General features: G+C 36.5%; 1 protein-coding gene across 1 annotated transcript in view; it reads right to left on the bottom strand.

Moving 5' to 3' along the window:
* Positions 1 to 420: 420 nt before the first annotated feature.
* The window catches only part of LOC136025000 (U5 small nuclear ribonucleoprotein 200 kDa helicase-like), a 127,827-nt gene continuing 110,375 nt past the window's right edge, over positions 421 to 17,872 (bottom strand). The window contains exons 29-34 of the mRNA XM_065700625.1: positions 16,681 to 16,888; positions 15,561 to 15,802; positions 11,585 to 11,790; positions 8,731 to 8,926; positions 6,210 to 6,333; positions 421 to 623 (exon numbers count right to left, since the gene is read on the bottom strand). Of these exons, the coding sequence (XP_065556697.1) occupies positions 502 to 623; positions 6,210 to 6,333; positions 8,731 to 8,926; positions 11,585 to 11,790; positions 15,561 to 15,802; positions 16,681 to 16,888 (1,098 nt within the window). The 3' untranslated portion in view covers positions 421 to 501. The remainder of the gene's footprint in view (positions 624 to 6,209; positions 6,334 to 8,730; positions 8,927 to 11,584; positions 11,791 to 15,560; positions 15,803 to 16,680; positions 16,889 to 17,872) is intronic.

Below are 17,872 nucleotides of genomic sequence, written 5' to 3'. Positions count from 1 at the left end.
TGAAGAAAAGAGGGAAAAAGAACAGTTTCGCCTCGTCTGATTTTGGCCAATTTTTTATACGCTATAGAATTTTTTTTCCAGTTCAAATGGTACCAAAATTAAAACTATTGCAATTTGTTTGAGGTTAAACTTTAGATTAACTGTACTATTCATGATGCTCAAATAGCATCATGAAAGAAACCTGGCTGCGTCCAACTGATTGATACAAAATCGTCATAAAACCTTCATGCGTCAACCCTAAGTAATCTTCATGCATTTTTTTTTTCAAGTTTCTCGGTTGTTTGTTTTATAGAGTAAATAGAGTTAATCGATTTGGCTTCTGAATATACAGAGATGATTAACGAAGAGGTAAATCTGTTTAAGGCTACTTTAAAAAAAAACGGATGATCTAGGATTCCTAGGCCTAATGTCGAGGATACATTTGAACATCTTTAATATTTTATTGCGATAAATTAAAAATGTACATAAAGAGTTCTATATAGTGTCCTTTCTAAGACGGAATTAGTCCATATCGGATTCTTCCTCTTCGGATTCTGCTTCACCAATATCCACTGAAACTTTGTATTCCTGATCGCAACCCATGTATGCATCGCTCATAAAGTACAGAACATATGAATGATGTCCTGAAACAATTCGAAAATCTATTTTCTCAACCAACGGAAAACAATATAACCAACTGAAAACAAATATAATACGCAAATCTGAAATTTGGAGACACTAAAATTTAGTAAAAGTTGCTGATTAAAGCAAAACAAATGCCAACGATTTTTTCGTCCAAGATCATTGTGCATTAATTGTACAAACGAGTCTTGAGCAATTACAACTTGAAGTTGCAAGGCCCCTTTTGAAAATATACCCAGACAAATCATAAATTGGACATCTAGTGATATTTCCGATGTCATAAAGCACTGAAAAAAGGTCAAAATTATTAATCCTGCTGTATTGAAATAAGCCCTTGAACACCTTTCAATGACGTTTTAGAAGACGAAAAAAAAGAGAAGACGAAAAAAAGGAGACGCATCCCTGCTTCCCATGCGAAAAAGCGAATTTCCCTGTAGCTCAAGATGGAGGACTGTAATTCTCCTTAATGGGTTTTGGGCTATGATGATTTAAATTATGCAGTTCCTATTCCGATCCAACAACATTTTTGAAGGATTTCAGGCTATTTTTCGAGATTCCACAAATTTGATTTTGCAATAGATTTCTACCATTAACACTAATCGAAATAATAGTTACCATTCCTGAATATGGTTCGAATGAGGCTTCTTCTTCACTTGACACTTTTTTTTTTGAAAAACTGACTTTAAAGTCCTCGGTTACTATGGGCTAGAGTTTGTTACTTGCTAGACTGCGTCTCACACCACATCCATATTATAGCATTGACATATATTTATCTTAGACCAGCTCGAAGTGTAAAATTGACGTTTTAGATTAAGAATGACTCACCTTACGTGTGGTAAGAATCACACGCATTAGCTTCTATCCATTATTTAGCACCCATAAACGCTTACAGACTAGCGGTGCCTCAGTAAAGAGTGACGTAGCTTCTATGTGTTATTTTTCCCCCTGCAGCCTCGTATTAGAAGCCGTATAGTAGAAACTTGGGAGAGAGCACATTTGATCGGAAACTAAAAGTTCTAGTGCCCTTTTCAAGGGCCAAAAGCGATTAGATGACACTTGGCCCTTCCATTTCCTTCATTTTTGCCCCAGACAACACCTACCACCCCATGGCATTGAATCAAGGTTTTGACACAACCGTTTCGCTCAGAGTAGTCAAAATGTCCAATAAATGTCCCTTTAGGTATTACACGACCTACTTAGCCCTAAGGATAAGGGTTTTAAATTCTTCACAGACAAAATTTAGTAGAAAAAGTGGACATGTCGCACCTTGTTAAAAGGACCTTGGAAAAGAACTCAATATTCTCCGCCAACCTTCCCGAAGAGAATCTGGGATAAAGGAACAGAGGTGTAGAAGAGTGTACTAAGTCCAGTGATTGGTGTTTTTATGAAGAAATTAAGTTGAACACAAAGCATGGAGATTTCACAAGATCTTAAAATGGAGTAATAACTACTGTCTCACCTCAAACTGCTAGGATTCATCTCTCATAAATACCACTGCCCTACCCTGAGAAGACCTTCGACTCAGATCATGTCCTTGTTCTGATCACACTTAGAATGACTGAAATTTCTTCTTGCGAAGAAGAATAAGATCCCAAGATTAGTACCAATAAACTGAAAAATCCCCCCCCCCTAATGCATAACTTTCCTTTCGTCACTAGAAAAAAGCTTTAGTACTCTACTTCACACCCTCCTGTCAACCATAGCACCAGATATCTAAGATACACTGGTCAAGAAATAGAACATGAAACTCCTACACAAAGCTACAGAAATCTTAGGTCATAAGTCTAAGCCATAGAAGCCTTGAATCACAAATGGAATTCTCAACCTACGTGACCAGAAGCGGCATGTTTTCAACAATGAGAAGCGAAAAATAGTGAAATGCATAAAAGAATACAGCAGATGATGAACAGAAAGCACCGAACAATCCTTAGACCTTACACACGCGAAAAATTCTATTCCTGTGAGAATGAGTTCAAATTAGAAAATAGACCACATGTTGTATGAAACAGTCGAAGACCCCTATTAAAGGCTATTAAAGAATAATGGATAAACCACTTCGAGGAAGAAACCGATCAGAAAACCTGCTGTGCAATCAGCATCTCCCAAGATGAGGTTTACGGCCAAAACCTTTACTTAGCGTTTACTTGGTCAGTGAGGTAATCGACACCGTTCAAAGTCCTAACAATGATAAAGCTAAAGACACCCAGAGCTGATTGAAGCTGACTCCCCTTTCCTAGAGGATAGATTAAATGAATGGATGTTGCCATGCTGTCGACAAGCCATTTTTCAAAAGCGTGGGTGAAGGTGGTCATAGTGTCCCTTCACAAAAAATGACCGCAAGAATTAACGCCCATAAGCCTCACAAGTCAGCTAGCTAAAATCATAACAAAAACTGTTCTAAGCCGAATCAGACCCATAAGTAACCATATTATCCACGAATACCGAGCTTGCTTATAAACTGGATGTTCGACCTCTAACCAGACCTTTGTAGTAAGGCAAGAAGGAGAAATTTTTGATGAGTGCGGCAAAGAAACCCTTCAGCTACATATTGATTTCAAGAATACTTATTGATTTTCGACGGCAGTCGATAGCTCTTGATGATGCAATCAAAGTTATGGCGTCCATTTTTTGGTAGAAAAATTCCTTCATGAGATATACCACTTTGAAAGTTTAAAAGATTGACAACGTCAATAGTAAGGTACACACTGAAACTAAAAATAGGCCGACACCAATAGTGAGACATATAGGGGAGTTTTAAGCAGCAGTCGGCTGTTGGCTCATAATCATCTTCGGCAATGAGGGGTTCGCAACTTTTGCTAGTAGTTGTACCAATTATTTGTTTCCGGTGTATTTGATGGTAAGACCAATTTGGCTCCATTGGTAAGACATGTAGGGGACTTGTAAGTAATAATCGGCTGGTAGGCTACATATTCATATTCACCGATGAGGTGTTTGCAACTTTTGCTAGTTGCAATGAGGGTTCGAAGCGAGGAAACAAAACCAAAGTGTTGCTCTCGCAACACTTTACTCGGCGAAGCCGAACAAAGGTTGCCGCAACACCTCACGTTGCCCATGCAACGTCGATCTAGTTTTCGTTAACATCCCTTTCCTCCCTTTTTCGAAATCAGACAAATCTTCTCAGGCGCGTAGCATTCGATGGGTAACACCAAACTTAATTAATCCTATATATTTGAAATCAGCATTACAAGCCGATTCTTTTGATACATTGTTGATATCAAAATTCTGTTTTTTTTAGAGTTTCTGTATCTATTGAATCGTGTCGCTCCTTACTTACAGTTCGTACGAACTGTTTGACAAAGAAGCTGAAACGGCAACCAGTTTCGTGTACCTAGAGAGCTTACTATAGTCAAACAAAACTGATCCGATGACATAAAACGAAGACTTGCCACGGAAAGTGCAACCTCAGAAAGATTACCCCCTTCTTTAAAACAAGCATCTATCAATGCAGCTGAAAATATGACGCTTCGATTCTCGAATGCAATACATGCCTCCGAAATGTGGGCGTTAAAGGGAGAGGAAAAACACAAAATTTTGGCTATTAGAGCCGTACCAAGACTGAATTTCAAACGAAGACCTTTGAAAATAGCTGAAGCAGAAAAAACGATGCTCTCCAGAAACCACGACTACAGCAAATAAGGCAGCTGGGTCACATACATCGAATGAAGAAATAGGGCCTAATATAAGTTTTCGCCGAGGGAAGTGTTTACGTTAAAACTACTCTAGGGAGGCTTAGGATGAGAAGGCATGATAAATTTGAAAATGACCTCCTAACTTTCTAAAAAAAAAAACAAAAAAAAAAAAAAAAAAAAAACACACGACCAGACATCACATAGGAAGGTGATCCATGAACAAGCTAAGGAAATGGCCCAAAACGCGACCAAAAAGATTATCCAAGACACCAATCAAGTCTAAGTGTCAAGACAGTAATATACAGATAGACACTACCGAATCGCACTTCTTCGGCTTATATACCATAAATCTTCTTGACATTGTTTGCTAATTAAAAACAAAAAACGAAAAAAAACAAGAATTTTTGAAAACATTGAGCGAGGGCCTAGACTGAACACTAATTGATTCTAACTTACGGTTGATATTTAGAAGTCGTCACAGAGTCGTGATGTCAAATTTCTTACCGTCAGGCATAACGTATTTATTATCATTGCTTTTTTTCCCATGGGAAATCAAACATAAAGATGAATGGAGCTACTAAAAAAGGATTGTATACATGAGAAAATGAAAAAATGAGAATAAATGCCATAAAAACGAGCTTGCCTCGTCATCTGGCAAGGTTGCTGTATTGTTTAAATATTTAATTTCTTATTCTGAACGTCGCTCAAAATAAATAAAGAAAAACAACTTCAAAAGTCACCGAGAAAAATAGTAAGATTCTCAGCATCAAGTGTAGGTCTCATGAAACTAATGAAACTTCATGACTAGACAAAATTTGTCATAAAATAATTCACACATGTAAAGTTTTATTTGTAGTTCCATTACATATTATTTTCAAATCTACTAAACAACTGCTAGATTTTTCGGAGAAACTCTAACAGCCCTTTCGGTAAGGAAATATGGATTCCCGTTTTGAAACTTTAAATTGTATCGCAAATGGGATCTGTATTACCAAGTATATCAAACACACGATTCTTTTCGTCACTTACGATCAGGCAGGCATTCTTCTGTAAATCTCCACTCAGAAAATACTAAAACATGTACGAGGGATAGTCAAAAGCTGGCTTATGGTTGGAAAAAAATATTACCAAAGCAATTATACTTTTCTTTCCTTTATAACGTACAATTAGAAGTCCCATCCAGTCTATTTCTCAACATAATCTCTCTTCAAATTGACACTTATCATATCAGCGAACAAACTCATTAATCCTGTATTCACAGAATTCTGCAATCTACCTACATTCTCATATCAGAGTCGAAGCGCTGTGACTCAAGTCTCTTATGTACAGCATCAAGTAACAGATTTTAGGACAGAGAATCAATAATGTGGTGAATATTCAAGCATCTTCTATCTTAAACCAAAGAACAGCTCTCGAGCGATTTTTCAAGTTCAGAAAATATGAATTCAAAAAAATAGTCAAGCTTGTTTTAATCGTTTTTTTTTTTATTTTAAGATGTACTGCCTTACCTTTGCGTGACATAACAAGTCATGCTCGAAAAAATTAACTAAAAGCAGCCATTCCTGTTCACAAAAGGCCAACGTGATCTTTGGCAGAATTAGTCGTAATGTTAATTTTAAAATTCACAGAAAAAAAAAATGTCAGAGCTAAACAAGTGAGAGCAGAGAGGGACTCTTTCAGAATTAGCAAGAGATGACACTAGCTCCATTCTTCAGCCCTCAAGACCAAAGTAAAGTTACTCTATGGCTAGAATCATTGCATGCAGAAGAGGGGAAAAGAGAGAGAGAGAGAGAGAGAGAGAGAGAGAGAGAGAGAGAGAGAGAGAGAGAGAGAGAGAGGGAGATAGAGGAGAGAGAGAGAGAGAGAGGAGAGAGAGAGAGAGAGAGAGAGAGAGAGAGAGAGAGAGAGAGAGAGAGAGAGAGAGAGAGAGGAACTGACCTGGATTTGGGGCAACAAAGTCCAGCTTGATCTTTGCCTTCTGCTGTAGAGTAAGCCTTTTGATAGAAAGCAAGGAATTTGATTTCGGATCCCCTATTACAACCCACCATCCTTCTTCACGTTTCTACAAGAAAAAAAATATTTAAAAAGGATGAATAAGACACTAAAAAAAAAGACTAAGCACAAAAGAGACACATTGACTTAAATGTTTACTCAACTACAGCTAAGGCGAGTTCTATAATTGTCATGAGAAAATTCATAAGCTAGGTTCCTAATATTTAATGGTAACCATTGTAGCTCAGCAAGTTTATATAATGACCAGAACTACAACACGTAATATTCTCTATAAAATACGCAAGTGGGCTAAGCAGAAATTGAGATAGTTCGCTAGTTGGATCATAGATACTCTACAGCACCAGAAGCTGTAAAGCGGTGTAAATTTTTTTTTTTAATTTTATTGGATACGTTCACAGTTTCATTTTTAACAGAACATTTCTTCTATAAATACTTTTCAATACAGTTTTCGGATTTAAAACAGCGCTTGAAGAGCGATATAAAAAGAAAACTCGTACACATATAAATGAAAAAGAAAAGAAAAAAGATCTATCACAAGCCCCGAAATTTACATTTTTGAGTGTAAAACAATATCAGAAGAACAATTAAAAAACAGGCCACAAGATTAAAACAAAAAAAAATTGAATGTGGCGAATAAAAAATACAATAACAGAAAAATAAACTAAAAGCCATATTAAAAAAAATAGCCATATATAAGAAATATAAAAGTTATATATAAGAAAAAATGAACAGGAAGAAATAAAAAAAACTAACTATTTATCCAACGAATTTTCCTAAAAACACAAACATGAACTTTTGAAAAATCATTTTGTCACTTCACATCCTCTTAAAAGTATCTTAAGGGGTCATTTGTTTCAAGCGAGATTTTTATTTTTGAAATACTGTTATGCAAAAGAACGTTTCAACTTTGCTTTATATATATATAAAGCTTTATATATTATATATATATAATATATATATATATATATATATATATAAAGTATATGGTGCTAAAAAGGGACAAAAATTAAACGAAAAACGAGTTTTTCAAAATGAAAGAAGCGAGGGACGGTTTTCCGTTTAATATTAGCTACACTATATTATTTAGTACACTAAGTATTAGTGTAAACTCTTTATACGAATATTTGACTTCTTTCCATCAATGCTTTAAAGGACAAACATAGTTTTAAGAAGTAATGTGATACAGTTATTATTATTATTTTTTTACAATGCCTTCTTCTACTTTTTCGTATGGTCTGCGTAGCGTAGGCACCGATCTCCTGATTTTCTGCCTTTGGCCGGGAGTACAATGCACGGTTTGGGGAAAATCATCCGACGCTTCCCGCTTTTTCCCAATATTTCTTCAGGCCTCCATTAAGAACTGGGTCAAACCTGGCTGAGCTTATAGATTCAAGACCACTGACCTCCCTCCCAAACCCAATAAACAGCGACACCAGGACTTGAACCGCTAATCTCAGGATTCCAAGTCTAGCGCGCTAAGCACTCGGTTAGAACGGCCCAAAACAAGTATTACAATGCCTAGAGGTTGGATTTCTATAACATTCGGCTACTGATCTTTTTAGTTACATAGGGGAAGATGTTTTCTCATTTCTTGAGAAAAAGCAATGCTTAAGAGACACAATAAGTACTGAGGAAGAACCGCATCGCTCCAAACTTAGAAACACAGCTCACAAGTACATTTTAGAAAATCAAAGCTGTTTTATGAACATCTTATTAAAGTACTGTCAGTAATTTGTGCAAGTAAAATTCCAATTTGGCAAGTCAATTTGGCATAGATTCGCTTAATAGTTAGGTGAGTTTATGAAGAACTAGAGTTGCTAAAATAGAATTTCTGCTAGGACATAGCTGAAAGATTGTTTCCGTCCCCGTTTATTTGTGTTCGTACTGATTTTGAAAAATTCAGCGACTCTTATTTTACAATCACAATTCTAACAAATGGGCACAAATGGCCGCAGTGTTCGATAGCTACAGGTAGAACATTAAGTGTGTTCGTAGTCACAAATACCAATAAAATTAGTTTTTTCAAAGTTAAAATCGACAAAAAATAAGTTGTGTAACCTAGATGTAAATTGTGTAGTCTACACAAGCCTTATTGATACCTTATTGAAGATACAAACAGAAAACGAAGTAATGTCGAATCTCAAGATTTGTACACACAGCTTCCTTGCCTACCAAGGTAATACTTGAAACATATGGAGGGAAGTGATAAAAAAAAATATTACATTATGTCAAAGAATTAATGGAAGCATCGTAAAACCATATTTCAGGGAGGGGAATAGGGGCCCTGCATTTCAAGAGGGGCAATAAAAAAGGCATACAAAACAAGGAATACTATATAAAGAATTAGACCAAATTATTGGGAGGGATTGAGTTTTAGGAGTGAGGAAGAAAGACCCTAATCCCCCATGAGGTATACTGCTGTAAAATCATGACCAATACAATTTACCTGCGGAAAGAATGGTGCAATAACAGGACCAGCAATTTCATCTTCTCTTTCCAAGTTCACGTTGACGATAACTTGTTCACCAGACTTAAGTTTTTCTTTGTCATATACTTCATAATTCAGCTCAATATTAGGATACCTATTGCAAAATCTTGCTACATCGGCCATTTGCTGGTCGCTCAGCTGAAGCAGACAGCGCCTAAAACAGCAATATAGATTTTACAGTACTATAGATAAAAAGTAATAGTCATATTAGCGTAAAAGCTCTATCTTAATCATTTTCGTTTCTTCCATAATATAAAAATTTTCCATAATATAAATGCACGGGCTCAGCCAATTCCTAAATGGAAGGGACTGCCAAATTTTGTAGAAGATAACGACAATTTTCTGGCAAGAATAAACTTACCTACAAATAAAAACCACGGTTTAAAGAGGGTCTTTCCTCTTCAAGGTTTCGGGCAGTGAGGATTTCCACAGCTAAAGGGTTTCTAAAACGTCTCTATTTATACTATTACTACTATTACTAATAACTCAATGCAGCACCAAGCCGCCTGAGGCCAACATAGCTACGCACGCTCCTCCTCCATCCTAATCTATTCAAAGCCTCCACTTTTACACCTTCCAAGAAGTTCCCATTCCCTTTAAATCTTTTCTTTATGACATCCTCCCACCCCAGATGAGGACGATCTGCTTTCAATTTAGCCCTAAACGGTTGGCCAAAAAAGACAATCTTCGGCAATCTGTCATCCTTCATCTGCAGAATGTGCCGTAGCCATCTCGACCTTTCTTACATTATAGCTCTAGAAAGAAGGATTGATCACATTTTTCGTACAGCCTACAGTTTGAAATACGGTCAGTCAGATGGGTACCCAGAACAATCCGTCGGCATTTTCTCTGGAAAAAATCTAGTAAATTCTTCATCCACTTTTCGGAGCGCCCCTGCTTCAGAGCTATATTTGACAACAGCCATCACTGTACCTTCCAATATTCTAATTTCAGTTTGTGCACTTATCTCCCCATTCTTCCAAACTTTTTTTTTTACTGTGAAAAGAACACCCTGAGCCTTGGCTATTCTACTTTTAACATCTTCACTGCTCCCACCGTCTTTACTAATAATACTACCAAGGAAAGTAAAGCTGCCGACCTGATCAATCTTTTCGTTACCAAACGTCACCCTTTCATATTCACTTATTCCTAGCCTAAGTGACTTGGTCTTCTTAACATTAATTTTCAAACCTATTCTAGCACCCTGAACTCACAAAACCTCTAAAAGTTCGTTCATTTTGCTCATACTTTCATCTAGGACGCTTAAATCCTCAGCATAATCTAAATCCAGGAGATTTTTTCCTCCCCATTTGATTCCATGATGTCCCATTGCATTTCCTGTGCTCCTTAAGACAAAGTCCATCAAAATGATCCATACAGTGGGGGACATAACATAACCCTACTTAACTCCTGATTTAATAAAAAACCAGCTGCTAACCTCATTTCCTACCTTAACCGCAGAAGTGTTATTCTCGTATAGAGCGCAAATCACTTTGATGTATTTGTTTGGTATACCGTACAAGGATAAAACCTCTGCTAAAGCTCTTCTATCAACAGAATCGAGCGCTTGCTCAAAATCTATAAGACTGAGGACCAAAGGTGTTTGACGACTAAGGCACTTCTCAATTATTAACCTAAGAGTGAAAATTTGGTCGGCACATCCTCTACCTTTCCTAAAACCGCATTGTTCTTCTCTATACTGTTTTATAAAGAGATCCATCATTTTCTGTTTGTGTTTCTTCTGCAAGTTGATATAGTTAAAACAAAACTACCCTATTCTTTATTTTAAAATCAGCAAAAGAGAGCATAGTATGAGCCAAAGGTTTATTTGGATATTTATTTCTTTTGACAACGTTTCATCTTTTTTAAATTTATCACCACTCAATAAGTTTTGTCTCCTTGCCAGGGCCATCTCCAGGATTTGTTTAATTTTTTCGGGGGGAGGGAGTAAAAACGCATCCTGAATTTGTTTCTATGCATTTGTTACGTTTTTACGACTCGGAGAAAAATTTGAGGGAGGGGGGATGGGGTTCAACCCTCCCCCTGGGTACAACCTTGCTCTAGATTTTTTCCTCTCGATTCCCTCTTTTTTATTAAAATATCTACATTTATTAAACAGTCTAAGCTATGTGAATCAGAACAAAGAATACAACAAAGACATATACAAAATCTCGTTTTATTTTAAGAAATCTGAATTCTGTTTTCTGTTTTATTGCGTTTAGCGCACTTTTTAAATTCAGGTTTCTTTTTTTTGTATTTAGGGAAGTCTAAAACCAAACAAAAAGAAATGATTTGCACAATTACACTAAAAAGCGTAAAATCAAATGTATAACTATTAAATTATTTCTTAATGCATCTAGAGTCTAGAATTTCAACTATTTCTTTTCCACGTTTAAAATACAAGGTTCGTCAGCTACAACTGCAATCTACAACTGCAAATACGATTGGTGAAACAACAAAATTTTAAGTAAAAGGGTGGAATTAGCTTTAATTAAAAAAGACTTCACATCAAAGATATTCATTTAACTTCGAAATTCCTACTAGATAGTCCCATTAGCATAATCTATGTTTAAAATAGACGGCATATTCAAATCTTTGCATCACCATTTTGCTTTAATGAAAATCAAAATTTAACGATAACGAATTCATATACAGTTGGTTGAGACAAGGACATCCGAAACAAAAAAACCCTGAAAACATCTGAAATTTTCGCCAGTCCCAAAAGGTGAAGAGCAGAGGAGAAGAGAGAGGAGAAAGGTGAAGAGCAGAGGAGAAAAGGTGAAGAGAGAGAGAGAAAGATAGAGGGACTAACCGCTCATCATCTTCTAGCTCCATAATATCAAAGATAGTTTCTACGCCTTTGTCTGCACATCTTCTTATAATATCGGGACTGAAATGTGGTAACTGCTTCAAATAGGAGTCTTTCGACCACATTGCTTGTGTTACCATTTGAGCCATCTCCATAGCAGCAATGGCGGGTGATAGCCAACCGTTAGATGACAGCACATCAACACATGCCTAGTATAAGAAAAAATAAATAAAACAAAAGCTAAGAGCTCATATGGCACTTGTGACGAGGCGAGAAGAGCTAAGAGCCAAGAGATCATATGGTATGAGCTCTAACAAAATTCTATGAATCAATAGATTGATTTAAAAAGGAAAATAAGAGGCTTAATGCCGGTCAGGATTTAAAATAAGAGCTCTGAGTCACGATGTCCTTCTAAATATCAAAATTCATTAAGATCCGATCACCCACTCGTAAGTTATAAATACCTAATTTTTTCTAATTTTTCCTCTCCCTTTAGCCCGCCAGATGGTCGAATCCGGGAAAACGACTTTATCAAGTCAAATTGTGCAGCTCCCTGACACGCCTACCAATTTCCATCGTCCTAGCACGTCCAGAAGCACCAAACTCGCCAAATCACTGAACCCCTCCCCCAACTCCTCCAAAGAGAGCGAATCCAGTACGATTCTGTCAATCACGTATCAAGGACATTTGTTTATTCTATCCACCAAGCTTCATCCCGATTCCTCCACTCCAAGTGTTTTTCCAAGATTTCCCCCTCCAACTCCGCCCAATGTCAAAAGATCTGGTCGGGATTTGAAATAAGAGCTCTAAGACATGAATTCCTTCTAAAAATCAAATTTCATTAAGATCCGATCATCTATTCGTAAGATAAAAATACCCCACTTTTCACGTTTTCCAAGAATTCCAGTTTCCCCCTCCAACTCCCCCAAATGTCACAGGATCTAGTCGGAATTTAAAATAAGAACTTTAAAGCACAAGATCCTTCTAAATATCAAATTTCATTAAGATCTGGTCATCCTTTCGTAAGTTACAAATACCTCAATTTTTAAAATTACCCCCCAATTCCACCAAAGAGAGCAGATCCGGTCCGGTTATGTCAGTCACGTATCTTAGACAGGTTTCTATTCTTCCCATCCAGTTTCATCCTGATCTCACCGCTTTAAGTATTTTCTAAGATTTCCGGTCCCCCCAACTGCACCCCCCCCCAAATTACGCTTGATCCGGTTGAGATTTAAAATAAGAGATCTGAGTTACGAGGTCCTTCTAAATATGAAATTTCATGAAGATCCGATCACTCCTTCGTAAGTTAAAAATACGTCATTTTTCTAATTTTTCAGAATTATCCCCCCCCCCCCATAGAACGGATCCGTTCCAATTATGTAAATCACGTATGTAAGACTTCTGCTTATTTTTCCCACCAAGTTTCATCCCGATCCCTCCAACCTAAGCGTTTTCTATGATTTTAGGTTCCCCCACCCCAAACTTCCCCCAATGTCACCAGATCCGGTCAGGATTTAAAATAAGAGTTTTAAGACACGATATCCTTCTAAATATAAAATTTCATTGAGATCCGATCACCCGTTCGTAAGTTAAAAATACCTCATTTTTTCAAATTTTTCAGAATTAACCCCTCCCCCAACTACCCCAAAGAGAGCGGATCCGTTCCGGTTGTCAATCATGTATCTAGGACTTGTGCTTATTTTTCCCACCAAGTTTCATCCCGATCCCTCCACTCTAAGTGTTTCCCAAGTTTTAGGTTTCCCCCTCCCAAATCCCCCCCCCCCCAATGTCACCAGATCCAGTCGGGATTTAAAATAAGAGCTCTAAGACACGATATCCTTCTAAAAATCAAATTTCATAGAGATCCGATCACCCGTTCGTAAGTTAAAAATACCTAATTTTTTCTAATTTTTCATAATTACCCCCCCCCCCCCAACTACCCCAAAGAGAGCGGATCCGTTCCGATTATGTCAATCATGTATTTGGGACTTGTGCTTATTTTTCCCATCAAGTTTCATTCCGATCCCTCCACTCTAAGCGTTTTCCAGGATTTTAGGTTTCCCCCCTCAAACTCCCCCCAATGTCATCAGATCCGGTCGGGATTTAAAATAAGAGCTCTGAGGCACAATATCATTCCAAAAATCAAATTTCATTAAGATCACACCACCCACTCACAAGTTATAAATACTTCATTTTTTCTATATTTTCCGAATTAACCGGCTGATGGAAGGAAGGCCCAGGAAGACTTAAATGGGGAGCCCCTGGAAAACTGCAATTAACAAGCAGGGCTGGATCCTGATTTTCTTCAGATGTAACAAAGGCAACAACAATATTATTATTTTATTACAATTAACATTTTACTACATTATTTCATACACTGAAGAATAGCGAACAGTTCACGTCCTAACAACGTATAAAATTTGCCAAGGCTTGCACAAATAAAAATAAACAATTTAAAAAAAGATAGCCATACACTGTTACATTGGTCGGTTTAGGGGAATTTAGGGAAATTCAAGGAAAAAGCGCGGCCAAACTCAATTAGATACAATGCAACAGTCCAACGACAATGGAGGGTGAAAGAGGATCAAATAACACAGGTAAAGTGGTATAAAATTATTTAAAGTCCCCAAACGGTCTTTCAGCATGTTTTCCGACACTGCCCTACATCTTTCAACTGGTCCAAAAGACGAAAGTATAAAATCTACCCAGATATTAATAATTAGACCCACATTAATTCACTTGCATTTCGGAAATGCCAGAGGGACTGTTTTAAGCTGGTTACATGACTTGACGGATCTTGAATAATCCATACGCGAGAGACCACAGAAAATGTCTATTTCGACAAGCCTCAATCAAACAAGAGCAGACAAAAATATCCAGGCTAAAAACTGTCTCCAGAAAAAGTAAAAATAAGGACTGTTAACAATACCTTAAAAAGACATGCATATGCAAAGCAGAAAATACCAAATTTTCTACTTTTTGGTTGTATTGTAAGCCTAACTGTTAGTTTCTTTTGTACTACATCGGCTAGACTAGTACTGAAACGTTCAAATAGGTACTTGACCCCCGACCTAATATTCTTCTAATATGTTTCTCTGACACTCAGTCCTAATGAAAGATACACAAGTATTATAAAAATATAATACTTTAGAAACAAATTTGGGCTATACATTTGCACATTAGGGGGGGGGGATAAAGTATAGCGGGTCTGCCTTCCTAATGTGTTAGGTACAATTGTTCTGCATATAATGTATTAAGAATTGTTTTATAACTTCACACCGTCCAAAGTCTTTACAACCCCACCCCAATCCCCCTCCACTAATCTGCAAATATATAGCCCAAATTATATATTTCCCATCTATTCTGTCAATTCTCTTTGTCTTGTCTCACGCCAAGCTAAAAAAAAAATAATGAAAAAAAAAACCGGTTTTGCAATAAGTCAATGAATGAACAACTTGAGCGGTCGGGGGTATATTAAACAAGTACCTTCAAATATAAATAAGTTATTGAATGTTCCATTTGTACATTGCCCAATGTGTGGAAAATATATACTTAATATGTTAGTTACGCAAAACTTGGAAACCATTAAGTCACGAATTCTTAATAAAATGGTGCAGAAAATGAGAAGGAATAGTAAAAAAAAAAAAAAAAAAAAAAAAAAAAAAAAAAAAAAAAACGTAAAAAAAAACACCAGCTCTTCAAACAATACGAAGATTTACGTCTATTTAAAAGAACATACCGCAAAATAGCCAACAGGTCATTTCGTCACGAGAAAGTTTTGAGCCCATTTTGAACCAGTCAAACCACATCAGGGTAATTGCCAGAGGGGTGAACAAATAAATACTTTAAAAACTATTAGTGCCTTTCATTCTAGTGTTTAAGTTTCAAATTCAGACATGTCGGACTTTCCATTACCCCTGTTAGGCATTGATGTGCAGTAAAAAAAAAAAAAAAAAAAAAAGGAGAAAAAAGGACTTACTTGTATAAGGCGAACAGCCTTGCCAAGAATATATTCCGTATCCTGTTGCAGTTCAGGACTTAATTGGATTCGGCTCAAATGTGCTTGTACAAGCAACATGGCTTTGTTATGCGGATCGTTGAATTTGGACTGGGTGGGCTTGTGCGGCAACTTTTCTGCTAGTGCTCGCAAAACTGCTTCTTCCCCTTGTCTAATTGGGACTTTTTCGTATTCGTTGGCTGCAGCAACAATCTCCATCAATCCTAAGACAAAAAAGTTCAAAGATTACTTTGCTGCATACCTACACAGACGGGTAGGGGATAGCGCTTTTATTTTCCCCAAAATCGAAGAGACTCCCTCAACGAAGAAATGCTACCAAGACACTTTTCTTTTTCTTTTCATCTCTTAGACTTGGAAAAAAACTACCCCCCTTTAAAATTTTGACCTGTATAGGCCTATTGAGTTCACCCTTCTTCGCCTGGAAAGTATTTTTTTCATTATTCGAATGTTTTTTTTGTTCGATGCTATACTTATTACTTCTTTTCCCTGTAACTATCTTGTACCATACAAGCAAACAGGGTTCCCATTGTTCTATTTTTCTGACTAAATCCAACTATCTTAACTCCTATCAGTGACTAGTACACAGTCAGAACATAATTACATTTCAATCGTCCTGTTTAGTTTATGATTGCTTGCAGCAGGACAAGACATTTCCCGCCTCATTTGGCATCCGAACTTCAGATTTTACGTGGAAATTTATTTAACCAGAAGCTTTCAAGACTCATGGACAATGAATGAAGGAAAACTTACTTTTTAGACTGTGTTTAGTTTTTATTGTCAATACACAAATCCTTATTGCGCGAATGAAGTTTTCCGTGGACAGGTCTAGGGGCAGGATAGGGTACATAATGGTTATATGCCAAAAGCCGCTTAAACCCAAAAGGCTGTTTTTGATCTGCAGCTTTAATTATCCCGGATCCGTAAATCTTACGTTACATGTCTGAAGTTTTGACAAAATCAACCTCTCCGCAACCAAAAAGTATTCAGAGACAAACTTCATGCTTAAATGCAGTAGAATCACCTTAGTAGAAGGAATAATTCCTTCGTAGAGTAAAATTTTAGTATTAGATGATATGCCTACCTCTAATTTTCGTTTTATTGTTTAATGACATGCTGAATAATTCAATAGTAGTATAATTGATGTAATAGTAAGCTGCAATCATGCCCAAATTCAACGCACTGACATCTATTTCATCCTCAATTGAGATACATTTGGACTGTTCCAAATCAGATAAAGTATTCTCAACAAGTTCAGATAGATGATCTGACAGATGTCTGTGCGAGACGCCCTGAAAGAGAAGGAAAACAGTTATTTTAATTACAAATGATGCTTATAAAAAAGGAAATTAATAAAAGCAACTGGCCTTTTCACAATGATTATGCTCAAATTTTTGCGACAAATTGAGTCAAAACTAGACGTGGTAAAGCTAAACGATTTTTTTATAATTCCACCCAGTTTTTAACACTAACCTATTTCAAATACTTGAAACAAAAAGTTTTAATAATATATACAAGCTTATTTGGACAGATCCTGCTGGAAGTACATAAATATTATATAGGAAAAACATCATTAGCTACGAGAAAGCTTTCTTAAGAATAATTACCTTCTTGTGTTTTCCTTGCCAAAAACTATGTTACCATTACCTTAAAGTGCCGTTTTACCTTCGGACAAACATTTTAGATGGCAAAACTTTGTTCATCATGTCTGCAAGTTAATTTTTCAGAACAAACAAGTAACTTTGGAACATCTTTTGATATTAGGAACACGTTTTACTTAAAAAAAGAAAACAAAAATAAGATAAGTTAAAACAGATAAACAGACAAAAATAAGATAAGTTTTTAGATTTTGTCAAATTTTCAGGCAATTTTCATTAGGTATTCTAAAATTTCAACCCGCTTCTGCAACCTTAAAACATCAACCGACTAAAAAAGAATAAGATACACTAAAAACAAAATGGACAAAAATGAGGGAGGATTCTAACCCCGATACCACCGATATTCCCAAGGTTACGAATATGGTACTTCCACCATTATTTTTCACCTGGGGTCCATGTACCATCAAACAATTTGTAGGGGTATTCCCAAGAATCAAGAATCCAAGAATCAATCACCTTCGATATTTTCTCTTTAGGTTGACTGATTAGTTTGAACTGGATGTACACTGAATTGAAGCATATTAATTCAGACGACAAAACACGCCTAGCAACGTCAATTTCCTTTATATTTTGATTAGGTTATTGGTAAAGAAAGTAAATGTAGGTAAAAATGTAGAA

The sequence above is a fragment of the Artemia franciscana genome, chromosome 3 (assembly GCF_032884065.1).
Source record: "Artemia franciscana chromosome 3, ASM3288406v1, whole genome shotgun sequence".
In the NCBI taxonomy this organism is placed as follows: domain Eukaryota; kingdom Metazoa; phylum Arthropoda; class Branchiopoda; order Anostraca; family Artemiidae; genus Artemia; species Artemia franciscana.
The sequence above is the reverse complement of the archived record's forward strand: the minus strand, read 5'-3'. Positions and strand labels throughout refer to the sequence as shown.